Raw genomic sequence first — 17,945 nt, 5'->3', positions numbered from 1 at the left:
AGCCTAAACCTAGGGACGTGCTTAGCGACGGCAGCGGCTTGCGGCAGCAGCGTGACTTACGGCAGCCCTCTAGTAGAGCGCCGTTGCGGGTGGAATGCAGAAGCGGCTGCGGGCTAGCAGGCGCCCAGAGCCGGCTGCGCACCAGCATGACACAGTCGGTGGTCGTACAGGGTGAGCTACGCAGGGCGGATAGAGACCTGGTCGCCGCGGAATCCAGCCGCCTTGTTTCCTGCCTAATGTCCTATTCTCTTTCCTTCCTCTCCTCCGGTCGCAGTCGGCCAGTGCGGAAACCAGATCGGCTGCTGCTTCTGGGACCTGGCACTAAGGGAGCACGCCGCGGTCAACCAGGTACCCGCCCGCAGCCCCCTCGCCTGTCAGCTAGGTCTTCCAGCCTATACGCAGGAAATACCCGACTTGAGCTTTCATCTGACCCGTTTAAGATGCATGGGATCTTCTCAGTAAATAACGTACTGGTTTTTAAACATGTTCGTTCAGACACACACTAAACTAAAAGAACACTGGCCGGCGACCTTAGTCTTAACATTTTTCCTGATTCTCAGGGTCTCCTCTTTATTGGTGTTCGTGTGCAGAGCAGTGAGATTGTATATGGGAAAGTACTGTGTAAAACAGATAACACGTGTGGTTATTGTATTCCTTAATTTAACCAGTCAGCTTTTAAAAAGATCACCAAGAATCCAGAGAACGCTCATTTGATGGACCTGTTCTGCAGTCCTATGGGTGAAATCCTTTCTTTAGCACCTCCTGCTGAACTTTATCTGTAGATCCCATGGCATTTACTCTTCTAAGGAGATTGGGAAGAATCAGGCTCCGCATTTTGTGATACTTGCTTTTTCTTTTCAGAGCTTCATCCTACCCATTACAGTATTATGTAATTAAAATTGAAAGAATTTGATTTGGGCGAGAAGCAAAACCTAAATGCTATTAACATATGTTTTTCTTTTTAGAAAGGAATTTATGATGAGGCAATAAGCAGCTTCTTTAGAAATGTAGACACCAGGTAAGATGGTATTAAAGTCTGTCACAATGTGATACTTTTAAGTTTCAATAGCTTGGGATATAATTCTTCAAAGGACAATAAAAATAGCCAGTAGCTGCAAAGTTCTGTTTCTTTGTTTTGTTATTGAAAACATATTCCTTCTATTAGATTATTAATATTATATCATCTTGCAGAACAGGTTTCCCTTTAGTGTGACTTCTTTTAACTTAACTTTGAAATAAGTTTCATTAAAGGAAAGCTGAAATTTTCCCAGAGGGCATCTTGTTAATGCATCCTGTAATAACTAACTTTTGAAAGAAAAATATGTTGTTTACATATATGCTGTAAGTATAAAAATATACTTAAAAAGGAGACAAGCAGTTATTGGATTGTTTTTATTTAATAAAGAGTATATGTAAATACTATATATCTTTTATCTGGAAGAGTAATTTAAGTTGCCGTTCAGGATATCTCCATAAGCTTTTAATATTAAATTATTACTTTCATGCGTTTTCAAAATACTTCATAAAACTAACTGTCGTGTGCTTAAACTGAAAAATATATACTTCATATCAGGCTTTAATCCAATAGGAACATCACTTCTAGTTTAAAATTGTTGGCTGGGTATGTGAGCAGTTATCTTCTAGAGAAAGCTGATTAGTCCCTGCTTCCTGCGTGAATTCCAGAGTCTATCTAGGGCACTGGCTTGCAAACTCAGAAGTGTCATTGGCATCTTGAGATAAGTTCAGTGCTCTCCAGTACAGCCAGGTTAACCAAAGACCAAATTCTCATTTTCTGTCATAGGCACATTACATTAGTAGGAAGTCTTACTGAAAAGCTATGTAATAATCTGAAGGTTGCTTGGTGACCATGGAATCAGACCAAAGGAAGTTAGGTGTATTACTTTAATGGCTGGTATCATTTATCTTTATTTTATGGAGGTATCTGTCATATAGACTATAGATTCCCTCTTATTTGTAGCCCAGAATATCCTCACCTCTAAATTCTCTTGGGAGTCTCAAATTTGCCTCTGTAATACTTCCTTTCAGACGCTTCTCTTACTAAGTTCCTATGCCCACCTCTTTACTTCTTGTTACCCAACACTTACATTGAGTATTACATAGTTGAGAGTCAGCCTGGGAGCTTTTCTTTCTTCATAAGGTGACTCTTCATAACTACACTCTCATCTCCTTTGTGTGTTTTATACTTTAACCTGAGAGCACTATTTTTTTCCCGGTAAGTTTAGCAAGCAGAGTTGTGGCATCTTGCACTTCTTTCTGTGTACTATGAACACATGCAGCATCTGTTCCACAGCTTAGTACAAAAAATCTTTTTCAAAGTAAGACCGTATCTTTGTGTACTCTTCTTACCAAATTGTTATACCTTTTGAATAGCATGATAGGAATTTACCTACAGCATGGGTTGGCATACATATATTTTCTGTAAAGGACCAGGAAGTAAACATTTTAGGTTATGTGAACCATAAAGTCTTTTGCACCACTTTTGATCTGTAGCATGACTATGGGCGTAGGTAATACATAAAGGAATGGGTGTGTCCATATTTGAATAAAACTTTATATACAGGCAACTAGTTGGATTTGGCCTGACAATTGGCTGCCCTTCATATATTCTGTCTTGTGAACTGTCTTTGTTGACCCATATACTGCATTAGATTTCAGTACTTTGGCAACTTATTTCCAACGTAAAATTCTCAGAACAACCTTAGATACTCAATGGTAAATACCAGTTATATCTGTTGATGGGTGTTTAGCTGCAACAGGAAACCACATTAATGGTGGCTTAAGCAGTAAAGGTATCCATTTGTCTCACCAATCTGGAAATCAGATGTTCTAGTTTTAAAGGAATGCCTCAAAGATCTAATACTATATATGTTCCACTGTCCATAAGTGTGCTGGCTTTTTGTACTTGTATTATTACTTCATGACTATAAAATGGCAGTCTCTGCTCCAGGAATCACATCCATATTCATGTTTGAGGCAGGAAAAAGGAAGAAGATAGGCGCCAACTGCATCTGGTCCTTCTTTAAAAGCTTCCCAGAATACTTCCCCTTTATCTCATTGGCTAGAACTGGATTACATGGCCAGCCCTAACTACAAAGACAGCCAGGAAAATAAGTACCTCACTTTTTCAGCCTAAGGGGAGGTAAGTAAGGAAGAAAGAGGTTAGGAATAGCTGTTGCGTCTGCCTCACCTGGCCTATAAGCAGTCTTATTATATAAATGGAAGTTAACTTTATTACCTGATAGCGCTATTAGCCATGGAAGATCTTATGACCATTTCTCATTTTTTTTATCTTTCAGAGTGGTTGGTGATGGTGGAAGTATTTCCAAGGGAAAAATATGTTCTTTAAAAGCACGAGTAAGATACATAAGCTTGGATTCTTATATTACATGTATTTTTTAAATAACTATGCTCAGTAACTATCGTGAGAATAAAACTTTAAACTTTTCAAAGTAGAAAAAAATTACTAAGCCACATTTAATATAAATATAACTAAGCAGACATTTGTGTCCACCTAACACATTAGGGGGAAAAGCCCATACTTTAAAACACTGTAGTTAGCCTTTTTTCAGGAGAAATAGTGTCTACATAAATAACAAAAGGAGCCTTCTTAACTCTAAGGACCTGAAATACATACTAGTACAGTTTAATGTTTTATTCAAAGATATTGGAAGATTTATTTGCATCAAGGTTACTACCAGTACAAAACACGGAACCAGCCACATTGTAGTGAATAAAAACCGTTAACCATGTAAGTTCTCCTGAACCAAGTACTTCAGATTCGTAGCCCATATTTGCAGTCTTATTTACGGTCTTAATCATTCCAACAATATTTCTGTGATTGTTTCTGTGTAACGAACTACTTTTTCTGATTTTTGATCAGTGATCTTTGACTGTAACAGAAAAGAAAGTTTAAATGTTATGGAAGGAATTGAGATGTTAAGGATCAGACCTGGTGTAGTAGCTTAAAGACTGGTGAGCAATACTTTTGTGACATCTGGGAACCATCTTCTATCTGCAATCTCTGATGTCCTTGGAAAACAAAATTTAGGCCAGAGATCATGTGCTTGCAGGCTGTGACAAAATTGACTAACACAGTATGCTTTGTGATGTAGAGAGAGCAGGTATCCCAATCCAAATCTTAGAGAAAAAGAGACTTTGACATTTCCTAGACTACTCCCAACTGAATCTTTTTCCTACAACCATATCAGTAAGCAGATGGAGAGGTGGAGGAAACACTATTAGGAAAAAATAAATCAGCATGTTTTTGTGGCCTTTGACTTTTTTTCCGAGAAGGTACTCTTCCATTTTCTCCTTAGGAGCTCTCAGTATTGTGTGGTTGTGATCACTGAAGAGTCCAGGCTTCATAAGATGGCTTGGTGCTTGGGTCCCTCCACTGTATTCAGTTTCTTAGGTTAATGAATACTCAGAATTTTATAAATCCTATGTTACAATTAGGGAAAAACCAGTCGGCTCTGAAAGGAAATACAAACATCAAATCCTAGAACAGTTGTGACTCCAGACCTTGGATGCCTAAGTGAAGAACCCAAAATACTCTCCCAAAGTTTAGTTAATTTCCAAAGGAAAAACAAGGGCCTGATGTAACAAGGAAGGTCTGGAAGAGTTATATGTCAGGATTTTAATGTTAAGTGACTAGGGCAATAATGATTCTATCAAAACTAATTTCAGGAGGTACCCGAATATCAGTTTGTATTTGCATATTGCTTCCCTTGCCAAGTAGCAGAGTAATTGAGGGTATAATTTATGTATGTTTAATCTTCCACATACCTCAATAAATCTATTTTGGAACAAGGCCAGTATAATCTAATTTGTTTTTTCTTTTATAATCTCACAACTTGTAGTCCTAAAATTTGCCCATACAGTGAAGTCTCTCTTTGGTTGGTTTAGGTGTTAAAAGTCGTCAGCATTTGAAGTCAAAATTGCGTATTGTCAGAAATATCCTTGAAAATACCTAACATTGCCAAACATCCTATACAGTCCTCTGTATGTAAAGTGTATATATGATTGCTCTATATAAAGGAGCACATTTGTAAAACATAGTTTTATAGTCTTTATGATATACTGCTATATAATTGTAAATCTTTTTTTTTTTTTTTTTTTAAATGGAACGCTTCACGAATTTGCGTGTCATCCTTGCGCAGGGGCCATGCTAATCTTCTCTGTATCGTTCCAATTTTAGTATATGTGCTGCCGAAGCGAGCGCTTAATTGTAAATCTTAAAGTAGCATGGTTAATTACACAAATGATTAAACTCACTGCATAATGGTAACAGAACTGAAAGCCATAAACCAAGCACTTCTTCTGCGACACTGAATCAAAGAGTTAACAAATCATTGTTTAGTGTACCCTAAGCATTTGTTTCAGCTTTGCTTTTTTATTTAACTCTACTTAGTTTACTTTTTCACTGTTCTTCCTCACTGTAGAATATATGGAAAGTACAGGGAAGTGGGAGGATGGGACATATAATCCTACTGCCAAGCTATCCCTGCTTTACGTTTTACTAGATTTCCTTCATCTTTTTTTTCTGTTTTTTCTTTCCATAATTAATTTCGTGTTTTGTATTCTCATTTCTTCTTAGAAATATAGGTTTTCTGTCATGTCAGCTAAAGTTTGTGGTAATGAATTAGATCGTGAATTACTTTGGGGAAAGGACCATGTTGTCACTTTTCACATCTATCCCAGTGCCTTTGCTTTGCACGTAATGGTAAATTTACTCATTTGAATTGGGCAGTTTTGGGCTGTGGTTCATAAAGAGCAGCATGATTGTTCCCGGTATGCAGATGCATTAATGCATCCCATATTGATTGAGAACTTATTCTGGTTAAGGATGCCTTTTACATTTCTGAGACCTTGTTAGAAATTCAGTTGAGGGGATTATTCTTGGGCTTTTTTCCCCCAACTAGGCATTTTAGAGTAGGATAAAAGAATTTAGAATCCATTTTTTAATTGGATTCCACCTTTCAAACAGAGTGAAATTATTTTTTACTTTTTACAACAGATTCTACATAAAGATTTTACTTAAGCTTAAACTATCAAGAGAACAGTGTAATATTCAGTGCATAAATTATTTTCATTTACAGAGTAAATAACTCTAAAGGAAAATACATTAATTTTATTTTTCTTTCTCAGGCTGTCTTGATTGATATGGAAGAAGGGGTAGTGAATGAAATTCTGCAGGGACCACTGAGAGATGTATTTGATACGAAACAGCTGATCACTGATATTTCTGGCTCAGGAAATAATTGGTGAGAATACACAGCGTAAAAATTGAATATTTTCTGAAAAAAATGAGCAATCTTTTCTTCATTGTGAGATTCCACTGATGTGAAACAAGATGCAATTTGCCACATAAGGCTAGGCCTTTCAGCCCACCACCTTAATAAATGGTGGCTTGGAAGCCATCTGTATTTACTCCTAGTTCCTTCTTTTTTAAAGAAAAAGATGAATTATGAAAAATTAATTCGCTGAATTCCTTTTCATAAATTCATTCTTGAAGAACACTAAATAGTGACAAATGTTTTAAGTATTTCCATTAACTGTTATCTATGTTATTTGACTTGCTCTCAAGTTGTCCAGTTGGTCAGATGTAATAGAATTGATAGAGATGCAAGCCAGACCAGTATCCTAGCATTCAAGCTGAGCCTGAGGCTTTTTAGGCCCTTGAGTATATCATGATCTCTTTACTGTAAAAAAAGCTTCAACAGTGATTACTTAAGAATTCACGTTGAGACTGTTGTTGTTTTTTAGAAATTAAGTAGCTCCTTGTTATTTGCAAATCTCTCATATTCATTATTTTCACTATTTACAGCCAGTCCCTCAGGTTCATAATGTGGAGTGATGTATAATTTTACTAAAACATAAATTTGAATCTTGTGTTCCCAGAGAACCAGTCACTTAGTACGTGAGCCCATCTGACCACCTAACTGCATTTTCACTAATTGTTGTGTAACTTATTATGTAACTTTTGAGTTATACCTGAAATGCATGTTATGCGAAATTTTTTTACTTTAATTCATCATAGTGATATTTGCAAATCTGGACAACTAAAAAGACTTGCCGAGCTGCATAAATATCAATTTCTACCATGTGCCATTTCATCTAATAACATGATATGACCATTTTTTTCTCATATATGAAACCAGAATAGGTTTGTTTAAATTTTTTCAGTGTCTCTTTAGTTTACCATATTTTGCTTTTTAATATGTAAAATCCACTACAATTCAGAGCTTACCTTAAATGGAGAGAAGAAAAAATTATGTAACTGAAATCTTGTTTTGTCGGAATTGTACCTTAAGAGAAGGTTAAGAAGATAAATTTAGAAAATCATAGTTTAGTATTCATTACTGATGATCTTACTTATCCACATATTTGAAGATCATAGATATTGAATATTTGTTAAGTTTTCTATCTAGTATCTTCAGGATATTGTATGATTTATTTACATGAAACAAGAATAGACTTTAGCTCAATAAAAATACTTTTCAAATTTGTTTAAAATCCTTTTATTTAGATTAGAACTAATAAAAAAATGCAAGGAATTTTAAAAATCCTTGTTCTTATTTTCAGGGCTGTGGGTCACAGAGTTTTCGGCAGTCTTTACCAAGACCAGATTTTAGAGAAACTCAGAAAGTCGGCAGAGCACTGTGATTGTTTGCAGTGTTTCTTTATAATACATTCCATGGGAGGAGGTAAAATTTTTCACTCACTTGCCTGTAACAGTGTTAAAGTATAAGTGGGAATTCATTTTGCAAACATAAGTCTTGTTTTTAGACATGTGCTTGATAAAAATAGAACTATTTGGAGGGTGTATAGTTTGAGTATGTAAACATACACCTTTTTATCTTAAAATTTTGTGGTATTATGTCACTATTTTCTCTCTTTTTTTTTTTTTTTAATGTAAGCCCTCTTAAGAATCAACAGAACTATACTGGAAAATTTTTTTTCTTGTACCTTTAGTTTCTTTTACGGAACATGCAGCTACTTTTCAGGATGTATGAGCTTTTGAGGAATGCTGACTTTCTCCTCAGAGTTTGCCTGTACAGTCCTTTTTCCTAGAGTGAAGCATTTTTGACATGTTCATAAAGTATGCTTGCCAAAGAATATCAATACCCTGTCTTTAACCATCTTCAAGCCTTTCTTGTCTCCAAAAAGAGAAAAAAAAGTAAAACTAGTTTAGTCAATTCCTTTAGATCGTTTATTACACGGCAGTTAATTGACTTGAACTAAAAATAAATAATCAGCATTGCTTCCTTCCCCCAGGGAAGCCTATACCTTAGAACTGAAGTATTTTGCTCCCCTCTTCTGTAAAAATAGAAACAGAATGTAATTTGCTGATTTTTAAATAGGCTTAGCAAATATTAAAAGAACAAAATTGTCACACTTTTTTCCTCCAACCTGAGATTAAGATTTTATATTCAGCAAGTTATGTGTATGTACAGTTGATTTTTATACATATTATTCATTGACATAGCATTGTAAAATTAAAAGTTAAAATTGCTGTGTAACCATGTCTTTAAAAGACCCTCATAATCATTCAGTTAAGAAACAAATTTGTCTTTGTACTAGTATAATTAACCTGCAAATTTGAGTTAGTTTTTTTAATTGATTTATAGTTCATTATATCTTTCTAAAAAATACCTTTATTACCCAACATCTGAGAAGAACATACTTACAATTCACTTAAAATGGCAAAAATAAATATTACTAAAGGTTAAAAGTAAAGTGCTTTTTTCCCATGTCTAATCCCTACTCCCTGTCCTCACAGATGGTCAGGTTTGTGGGGTCTTTTTATGTCTGTTCTTTCAGATATATTCTATGCCTATCAAAGCATGTATGTATATTTTTACATAAACAAGATTATCCAATATATACTATTCTGTAATTTTTCCACTTTATCTCTTCCTGAACATCTTTCCATATCAGCTGTCTGTCATAGAATCAATTATACAATTTAAAGTGAGTTTGTTATTGATGGGTGTTAAGTGTTTATGATATTTAGTTTTTACATCCCATCATCAGTGAAAGTGTGGGACAAATACTTCTGCATTTGTGCCACTATAGCTTTAGACAGTATTCCTAGGAAGAAGATAGGACCAAAGCATATGTACATTTAAAATTTTGGCTGATATTACCTATACACCTTCCTACAATATTGCACCAGTGCTTCTTACTGACAACAATGTGTATGAGTTTCTATTTCCCTACACTAGCACCAACACCGAGTATCATGAGACATAAATCTATTATATGCGAAAGTATATCTAGTTTTAATTAGAAAGGTTGAGCATCTTTACTTCTATTTGCAATTTGTATTTCTTTTATTATGAGTTAAATATTTCTATCCTTTGCCCATTTCATGGTGGCATTATTCATATTTTTTGTTGTTGATTTGTGGGAACTTTTTCTTAGAGAAACTTAGTCCTCCATCATATACATTGAAGGGTTTTTTTGTAAGTTTGTCCTGTTATTTTGTTTATGGGTTTTTTAAGTATATATAGAAGTTTTGTTTATTTTTAATGAAATCAAAACTGTCTTTTCTGTAATGGCTCCGGTTTTTTAATGATGCTTAGAAAGTCCTTCTCATTAAAGATCACCCCAAGAATCTCCCTCACTTTGACATAGTACTTTTAGCATCACAGCCTTTTAATATTTATCTGCATGGATTAGAACATTGGCTTTTAAACTTTGTTTTAACAGAATGGTATGAAATACATTTTATATATCACAGTGCAGCATACACACACGAAAAAACATATTAAGAAAACATTATTTACTCATACTACATCTGCAATGTTATTTTCTACTGTTTCATTTAAGAAAAGAAAACAGTACTAATCTATTCATTAGTTTCATAGCCTGCTAATAGTTCAGAACCCAGTTTGAAAAACACTGGATTAGAGGATTCCAGTTTTAAGTTCTGAAAAATTTCTGAATTTATGTAAGTGTAACTTTATGTATCAGAAAAGTACCTTTAATGAGATTCCTAGAGTTTCTGCTTTTAAATAAGATGTGCTTCATATTTGAAAATTTTTGAAATTCGAGGTAGACATGCTTAATTGTAAACAATTTTAACTGTTTAAATTGCTTGATGACATGATAGTTTTCTTCATCATGAAGATTGTATACACACTACACTAAAGCTGTCAAGTTAGTTTTCTTAAGTTGCTTAATATCAAATGTAGACTGAACACTCTCTTAGTTGAAGTTTTTACTTGTGCATGTGCAGTTGGTTCTTGTGGCATTACATAGGTATAACTTAATTATGAAAAGGAGTAAAATATAGATAGCCCTCCCAAACTCACTGTCAGAGCCAGAGATGGAATTCAGGACTTCATTTCCTGAATGTTGCCTTCATTTCCTGCCAAAATTAGATTAGTTAATATATAATCACAGAAATAAGTTGAAAATTAGTTTTTCAAATATAAAATTCTGGCCAGTTGTGGTGGCCCATGCCTGTAATTCCAGCACTTTGGGAGGCCAAGGCAGAAGCTTGCTTGAACCTAGGCATTCAAGACCAGCCTGGGCAACATAGGTAGACCCTGTCTCTACACAAATTAAAAAGTTAGCCAGGCCTGGTGGCGCATGCCTGCGGTCCCAGATGCTTGGGAGGCTGAGGCAGGAGGATCGTTTGACCCTAGGAGATCAGGGCCACATTGAGCCGTAATTATGCTGCTGCACTCTGGCCTGGGTGACAGAGCAAGACCCTGTCTCAAAAAAAATAAAGTGTCAAATTCCTCACAATTATATTCTGAATCATTTATGCTAATTTTTTAAAATATTTTAATCCTCAGGAACAGGATCTGGACTTGGCACATTTCTTTTAAAGATGCTTGAAGACGAATTCCCAGAAGTATACAGATTTGTGACTTCCATTTATCCTTCTGGTGAGGATGATGTCATAACCTCACCTTATAATAGCATCTTGGCAATGAAGGAACTTAATGAGCATGCAGACTGTGTGTTGCCCATTGACAATCAAGTAAGAAATGACATTGGAACTTATGGATGAATGTTATGTATATTCAGTCTTGTATTATGTTTATGTGTTTATATTAAACATTCTCTTCACTTTTCAGCCTTCTTAGAGAAAAAATCAGTTTAAATTGTTTTTCTTTCTCTTTCCTAGTAGAATATCATCTATATCCACTCTCCTTAATAGCTTCTCTCCTGATGTTTTTCCCTCGAAAGTCTTTATTTGACATCATTAGCAAAATCGACCTCATGGTGAATTCTGGAAAGTTGGGTACAACTGTGAAGCCAAAGAGTCTGGTTACTTCAAGTTCTGGGGCTTTAAAAACGCGGCATAAGAAGCCCTTTGATGCAATGAATAACATTGTGGCAAATTTGCTGCTCAACCTAACGAGGTAATTCTATCCAGGGATAGTTGAAAAACTTTATTGTGCTTTTGGTGATATTTTGAATTTTTGTAGTATCATTTTTTAGTTATTCTAAATTGTAGAAGCTGCTTCTGTTTTTATTTTGTCTTCTATCTTCTTTTCTTGGAGTGATCAAGCATAATTTTAATTTCTATGACTCCAAAGCAGCATTTCCCCAAGTATATTCCATGGAATATTAATAGGTATCATATGATGTAAAAGATTTTGTGGTTGACACACTTGCGAAACACGTAGACAAAATTAAATATTTTTTAGCTGTGGAATGTCTTAATCATTTAAACCAACTAATCTGTACGTCCTCATTAGCTGGACCAAAAGATTTCTGTGGCTTTTTGGTATCAGAGATTGCTTTGACATTATTATATTCTAGATTATAGAATATATTAAGCAGATTCTTGAGGAATTTAGTTGTTTCTCAGTTCCTAATTATTGACCTATATGTGTTTAACTCAAATATAAAGTTTGTTTTAAATAGGATATTTTTGTATGTGTAATAAGCAACTGTAATAGTATATTGGTTACACTTCAGATAATCCAGAAACAGGAATTACTGTAGGGCCAGGCATGGTGGCTCATGCCTGTAATCTCACCACCTTGGGAGGCCAAGGCAGGTAGATTGCTTGAGCCCAGGAGCTGGAGATCAGCCTGGGGCACATGGTGAAATCCCATCTCTACAAAAAATAAAAAATTAGCCAGGCATGGTACTGTACACCTACTGTAGTCTCAGCTGCTCAGGAGGCTGAGCTGGGAGGCGGCGGTTGCAGTAAGCTGAGATCACACCACTACACTCCAGCCTGGGCAACCAGAGTGAGACCCTGTCTCCAAAAAAAAAAAAAAAAAATTTAGATGTTGTGTGTTATGTTTTATTTTATACATCATTGTTCTGATACTAAATTTCACTAATATGGAAGAAAAGCATGTGTTCTACACTGAAGAAGTGTGCAAAAGAATTTGAGAAACTACCTGCTGAGTAAATCGAGCTACATTTAAAAGTGTATAATTTTAAAATTAAACATTTTCTCATCATTTTAATCTTAACTTTTTAGCTCTGCAAGATTTGAAGGATCCCTTAATATGGACCTTAATGAAATCAGCATGAATTTAGTTCCTTTTCCTCAACTTCATTATCTCGTGTCAAGCCTAACACCTCTGTATACACTTACAGATGTTAACATTCCTCCTAGAAGGTAAGGTGTAACTGTTACAATTTTTTGAGGCTTCATATTACTTTAAAAAACATTTTTAAGAGAAAAAAGTTTGCAATAACTCTAGTTATTTAATTGTATCATCTTATCTGTGAGAAGTATATAAAATACAGTTGATGACAGCCATTTTTCCGTTAGATGAATGCATCTTTATTTAGAATTAATTGTTGAAAAATGTCAGTATTAAACTATTTGACCTTTAATGATTAAATGTGTAGGCTTATGAAAAGTCCTTTGAAGTCTGACAAACACATTTGAATCCTAATTGTCACTAGCTACAGGACCTTGGGCAAGTGACTTAAACTTTCTTAGTTTTTCTCATCTGTAAAAATGAAATAGTACCTACCTCATATACTTACTGGGTAGATTAAATGAGTTTGTTTTAAAGCTACTATCACAGCCCAGTACCATAGAAGAATTTCAGATGTAACTTTGTATGTTTTCCAGAACACCTTGCTTTATAACTGTGTGTCATTGTTAAGCATAAAGATTACATCAGTATACTTAACAAAAAATGTAGTTTTGAAAGATACTCTTAGCATGTATACCGACGATGAGCTTGAGAAGTTCACAGTGGCATTCACAGTTGACTGAGGGCAAAAGTCCTGCCAAACTCTGTAAGGGGACAGTATGTAAATAAGAAAGGAAAAACTAAATTGGCTGAGTGCCATGGCTCACACCTGTAATCCCAACACTTTGAAAGGATGAAATGGGAGGATCACTTGAGCCCAGGAGTTCAAGACCAGCCAGGGCAACATAGTGAGACCCTATCTGCACTTGTAGTCCCAGCTACTCTGGAGACTGAAGTGGGAGGATCACTTGAACCCAGGAGTTTGAGGCTGCATTGAGCTATGATTTTGACCCTGCACTCCAGCCTGGGCAACAAAGCAAGACCCTGTCTCTAAAACAGATTGAAAATAATTTTTAAAAAGTTTTTAAAGAAAACTAAATTAAAGATTCCTTTTTATAATTAAAGTTTTGACAAGATAATTCTATACTTTAGGAATGTCACAAGTGATATTGGTAAGTTTTCATCTAAGCCAACAGCAAATGACCACTTTGCCAACTGATAGGACTCCCTTTCTGCATGGGATGCTGGTGACCTTAACAAGCTAAGCATCATACCCAGTGTGTGCAACATGGTGATTATTAAATGTCCATTGGCATCAGCCTAGCATTGGAGTCTGTGTATTGTTAGATAAAAACTTTGTCAGTCACCTTTATTTTCGTCTTTTATCTTTCAGTTAAAAGACTTAGGTTAAAAGTCTGCTTTTAGGAGCACTACTATGGAGTTTCATCTTTTTTTTTTTTTTTTTTTTTTTTTGAGACGGAGTCTCGCTCTGTCGCCCAGGCTGGAGTGCAGTGGCCTGATCTCAGCTCACTGCAAGCTCCGCCTCCCGGGTTCACGCCATTCTCCTGCCTCAGCCTCCCGAGTAGCTGGGACCACAGGCGCCCGCCACCTCGCCCGGCTAGTTTTTTTGTATTTTTTAGTAGAGACGGGGTTTCACCGTGTTAGCCAGGATGGTCTCGATCTCCTGACCTTGTGATCCACCCGTCTCGGCCTCCCAAAGTGCTGGGATTACAGGCTTGAGCCACCGCGCCTGGCTGGAGTTTCATCTTTTATAGGAGAGCTTCACATTGTCCTTTGATAATTTCCTCCTGTTAACTAATTTATGATATAATATACTTTACAAAGTAATAGTCTTAATGTTACAGGCTTTTAATTAGTTTTAGTAGTTTGGATACTATGAAATAAATAAGGTATACTGAACTAAGTAATAATGATACAAATTTCAAAAATCAGTACTACATAGAGTTCAGTAATACTACAGTCAACATTTTGTAGCTACCTGAAATCACCAATATACTGCAGAAGCTTTTTCCTCCCAGAAAAAGAAAATATTACATGATTTCTTCTCTTTTCATATCATCAAGATTGCTTCAAGAAAATTATAGTTATTTAATATTTTTAGAATCCATATAATCTAATATTTTGTTAGTGTAATATTTAGTGTGGTGTATTTACTTATAGAGGACTGTCTTCATTTTAGTTAGACCTAGAAGAAAGCAGTGATATTTTGTATAAACGATGACACTTTCCCTGTTGCAGATTGGATCAGATGTTTTCAGATGCCTTTAGTAAAGACCACCAGCTGCTTCGGGCGGACCCCAAACACAGTCTTTACCTTGCCTGTGCGCTCATGGTTAGAGGAAATGTACAAATTTCAGATGTTCGTAGAAATATTGAAAGGTTTGGTTTCTATTTTTAAAGATAATTTGTGTGTGCTGCTTGGGACAGTGTGGCATAGTAGTTAGTTAACAGCCGCCCTTCAAATTCTAACAATGCCACTTACTAAAGTGTGACCTTGAACAAACTACTTAGTCTCTTTGTGCCTTGTTTTCTTCAGGTGTAAAATAAGGATAATAATAGTACATAGTTTTTATTTAGGAGTATTAAATGATATATGACATGTTTTATGAAAGTGTTCAGAAAATCATAGCTATACTATTTTTATTACCAGTACCACCAGTACTACTACTACTACTACTACTTCTTCTGATTTTTGTGTTACTATTTCATTCTATTTATAAGAAAACTAGTCTGTTGAATTACAAAGTAAGGAAAATGATAGTACCTTCATTTGTTTATATCCCTAGATTTCTCCTCTTGAGGAATGAGTTTCTAGCTTCTTGAATCACCATCACAGCCAACTTAATGTTCCCCTACAAAATGTCTCTTAGTTCACTGTCCGACTGTACCGTGTTATTGCCAATGGTAAAAAATAGATAATTTGCATCTAAACTAAGCAATTAGAATGGTACCATCCATAATGTTCTGGTTTAACTAATATGAGCACTGCCATAATATGGCAGACATTTTTAGTAACTTAGTTCTTACCTTTGAGATTTTTTTTTTAAATCTCAGATTAAAACCATCTCTACAATTTGTCTCCTGGAATCAAGAAGGCTGGAAGACCAGCCTGTGTTCCATACCTCCTGTGGGCCATTCTCATTCTTTATTAGCTTTAGCAAATAACACATGTGTGAAGCCCACCTTCATGGAACTGAAGGAGAGATTCATGAGGCTCTACAAGAAAAAGGTAATTATCGTACAGCTTTGTAACTGTATGTGTTTATTTTGGCTATTTAAGATGTATTCTTAAAAATTACACTATTACAAATCAGAGGTGATCTTTTCTATATGTGTTGTACTGATTATAACTGAAGAGGAGAGGCTTGCTCATACTACTTTTACTCTAAATGAGAACATTCATGAGTTTATGGGATTCATTCAATTTGACACAAGTTCTCTTTCAAGTGTAGAGCTGAACTCTAATTTTAATAAGGAATATTTACCTTTTCGGATAGTCATATGTATTAAAGTTCCTGAAATGGTAAACGTTACCTGATTTTTTAATTTATAGGCTCACCTTCATCACTATCTACAAGTTGAAGGGATGGAAGAAAGCTGTTTCACAGAAGCTGTGTCATCTTTATCAGCACTCATACAGGAATATAACCAACTGGATGCCACAAAAAACATGCCTGTGCAAGATTTACCCAGACTAAGCATAGCTATGTAAAAAAGAAACCCTCAAAAATACTTTCTTAATTTCACATTGTTTTTTCTGACCTTTCTGTTTCAATATTTTTGTAATTTGGAAACCAGTTTTTTCATATTAGGAAATATTTTTGTCTAAAAGAGTGATTTCTGTTTAATCACAATTTGTTGGTAATACCAATGTGTGAAATTAATGAAATCTTAGTACCTTAACTTCAAACATTTCTCTTCAGAAAAGTTCCCTTTTCTAAAATTGAGAGAACAGAGTTCTTGAATATTTTGCTGTATTTATAGCCTCATATTTAGGCATTTATGCACTGATAATCATATCTTCAATTAAAATCTTGTATAGATATATTTGTATAATTATTTATAATTTATATTTTGATATTCTATTTAAGTTATCCTGATTCTTTAAACGTAGATCCTGGGAGTAGAAGAACACAGTATAAATATTTCCATGTAATATCCACTAAATTTTCAGGCATAGGTTTTATTACAACTGTTAAGGAGGTTTTGCTGCTTCTTTAGATAACAATTTGTTTGCTCAAAAGAATCCTAATTTGTACACTTAACATGTATTTGTATTAAACTTTTTAAATAATTGCTTTCTTATCAAACCAATTGATTTTATAATAAATGTCCATGTTTTTCAACAGTACTACTTGTTATTGTTCTGCATGTCATTTATACAAATGAACAGAATGTTACTAAGCTTGATACCTTCCAAACTTTGCAATAAATGGCTGTAATTGTTCCAGTTACTATAATCTTCAGTTCTAGCCTTAACATTAATTTATTTTTAATAGCAATTTATATTTCAGATCCACAGGTTAATTTTGTTTTATTATTTATATTTCTTTCCTTTGCAATGTAATGATACGGTTCTTGGTCTTTGTCTTGGAAATTTAATTTTTTATAATATTCAGTATAAAAAATTTTAGATTGCAGTTGTTAACAGTGGCCAGAAAAGTTGCATTTTCTCCTCTCCAAAAGAAACTGATGTTAAAGATCAGGCAATGAAAAGTCTAAATATATTTACAGCTTAATCTTATTACTGTTCAAGAATTAATCTAGAATTTCACTTGCCCTATAATGATTTATCAACTAATGGGCACCCAGGCTACATTGTCAAATATAGATTAAATTTTTTTAATTTAGTATGCTTTTTTCCCCCCCAAAGGAGTCTTGCTCCTCCGTGCCAGTGCAGTGGTGCAATCTCAGCTCACTGCAACCTCCACCACCTGGGTTCAAGCAATTCTTCTGCCTCAGCCTCCCCAGTAGTTGGGATTACAGGCACACGCCACCACACTCAGCTAATTTTTGAATTTTTACATTACAGACAGGGTTTTACCTTGTTGACCAGGCTGGTCTCAAACTCCTGACCTCAAATGATCTGTCCACCTCGGCCTCCCAAAGTGCTGGGATTACAGGCATGAGCCACTGTGCCCAGAGTAAAATTTAGTATGCTTTTTATACATCTTTAGCAAGTATTCCAGATTGTTTTGTAAAATATTTTATTGTAAATTGCATATTTTTTCATATACAAAATGCTTAGATGGTATCAAATGTCTGCATATTATATAATTATAGGATATGTTTTAGAAATGAGTTCAATTTTTAACTTTTTCAAATTTTATGTATATTTTTAGGATATCTTTTTTTAAAAGCTTCTAATGCCTTAAATGTAGTGATCTAAGAACAGGCATTCATACTGTTTTAAACAAAGCAGATTTGCCACCA

At 34.9% G+C, this 17,945-nt stretch overlaps 1 protein-coding gene and 1 non-coding gene across 8 annotated transcripts; one reads left to right on the top strand and one right to left on the bottom strand.

Moving 5' to 3' along the window:
- Positions 1-63: 63 nt before the first annotated feature.
- TUBE1 (tubulin epsilon 1) lies at positions 64-16,863 on the top strand. Of its 7 annotated transcripts, none has more exons than XM_015448563.3 (12): positions 64-171; positions 275-348; positions 966-1,018; positions 3,318-3,375; positions 6,169-6,284; positions 7,606-7,727; positions 10,830-10,922; positions 11,168-11,402; positions 12,482-12,622; positions 14,751-14,891; positions 15,567-15,741; positions 16,066-16,863. In XM_015448563.3, exons 1-12 carry the CDS (start codon positions 147-149, stop codon positions 16,222-16,224), a joined length of 1,392 nt encoding a protein of 463 aa, XP_015304049.3. In that variant the 5' UTR covers positions 64-146; the 3' UTR covers positions 16,225-16,863. The 7 variants fall into 7 exon arrangements, with proteins under 7 accessions (XP_015304049.3, XP_015304048.3, XP_005551677.1 ...); XM_015448562.3 differs by having other exon boundaries at positions 11,165-11,402; XM_005551620.4 differs by having other exon boundaries at positions 10,830-11,017; positions 11,227-11,402.
- LOC123573126 (U6 spliceosomal RNA) lies at positions 5,136-5,242 on the bottom strand. The gene has a single exon (XR_006697875.2). It is a non-coding gene; the product is annotated as a U6 spliceosomal RNA (small nuclear RNA).
- Positions 16,864-17,945: the final 1,082 nt, after the last annotated feature.

This window comes from Macaca fascicularis, chromosome 4 (assembly GCF_037993035.2).
Source record: "Macaca fascicularis isolate 582-1 chromosome 4, T2T-MFA8v1.1".
NCBI lineage: Eukaryota > Metazoa > Chordata > Mammalia > Primates > Cercopithecidae > Macaca > Macaca fascicularis.
Note: the sequence above shows the minus strand (reverse complement) of the source record. Positions and strands in the feature narration are given on the sequence as shown.

Excerpts from the sequence above, each read along its gene's own strand:
- TUBE1 (XM_005551620.4), top strand. The coding sequence starts at position 147 with ATGACACAGTCGGTGGTCGTACAGG. Across the intron at positions 1,019-3,317 it reads TTTAGAAATGTAGACACCAG|AGTGGTTGGTGATGGTGGAA; the intron begins GTAAGATGGTAT and ends TTTATCTTTCAG. Across the intron at positions 15,742-16,065 it reads TGAGGCTCTACAAGAAAAAG|GCTCACCTTCATCACTATCT; the intron begins GTAATTATCGTA and ends TTTAATTTATAG.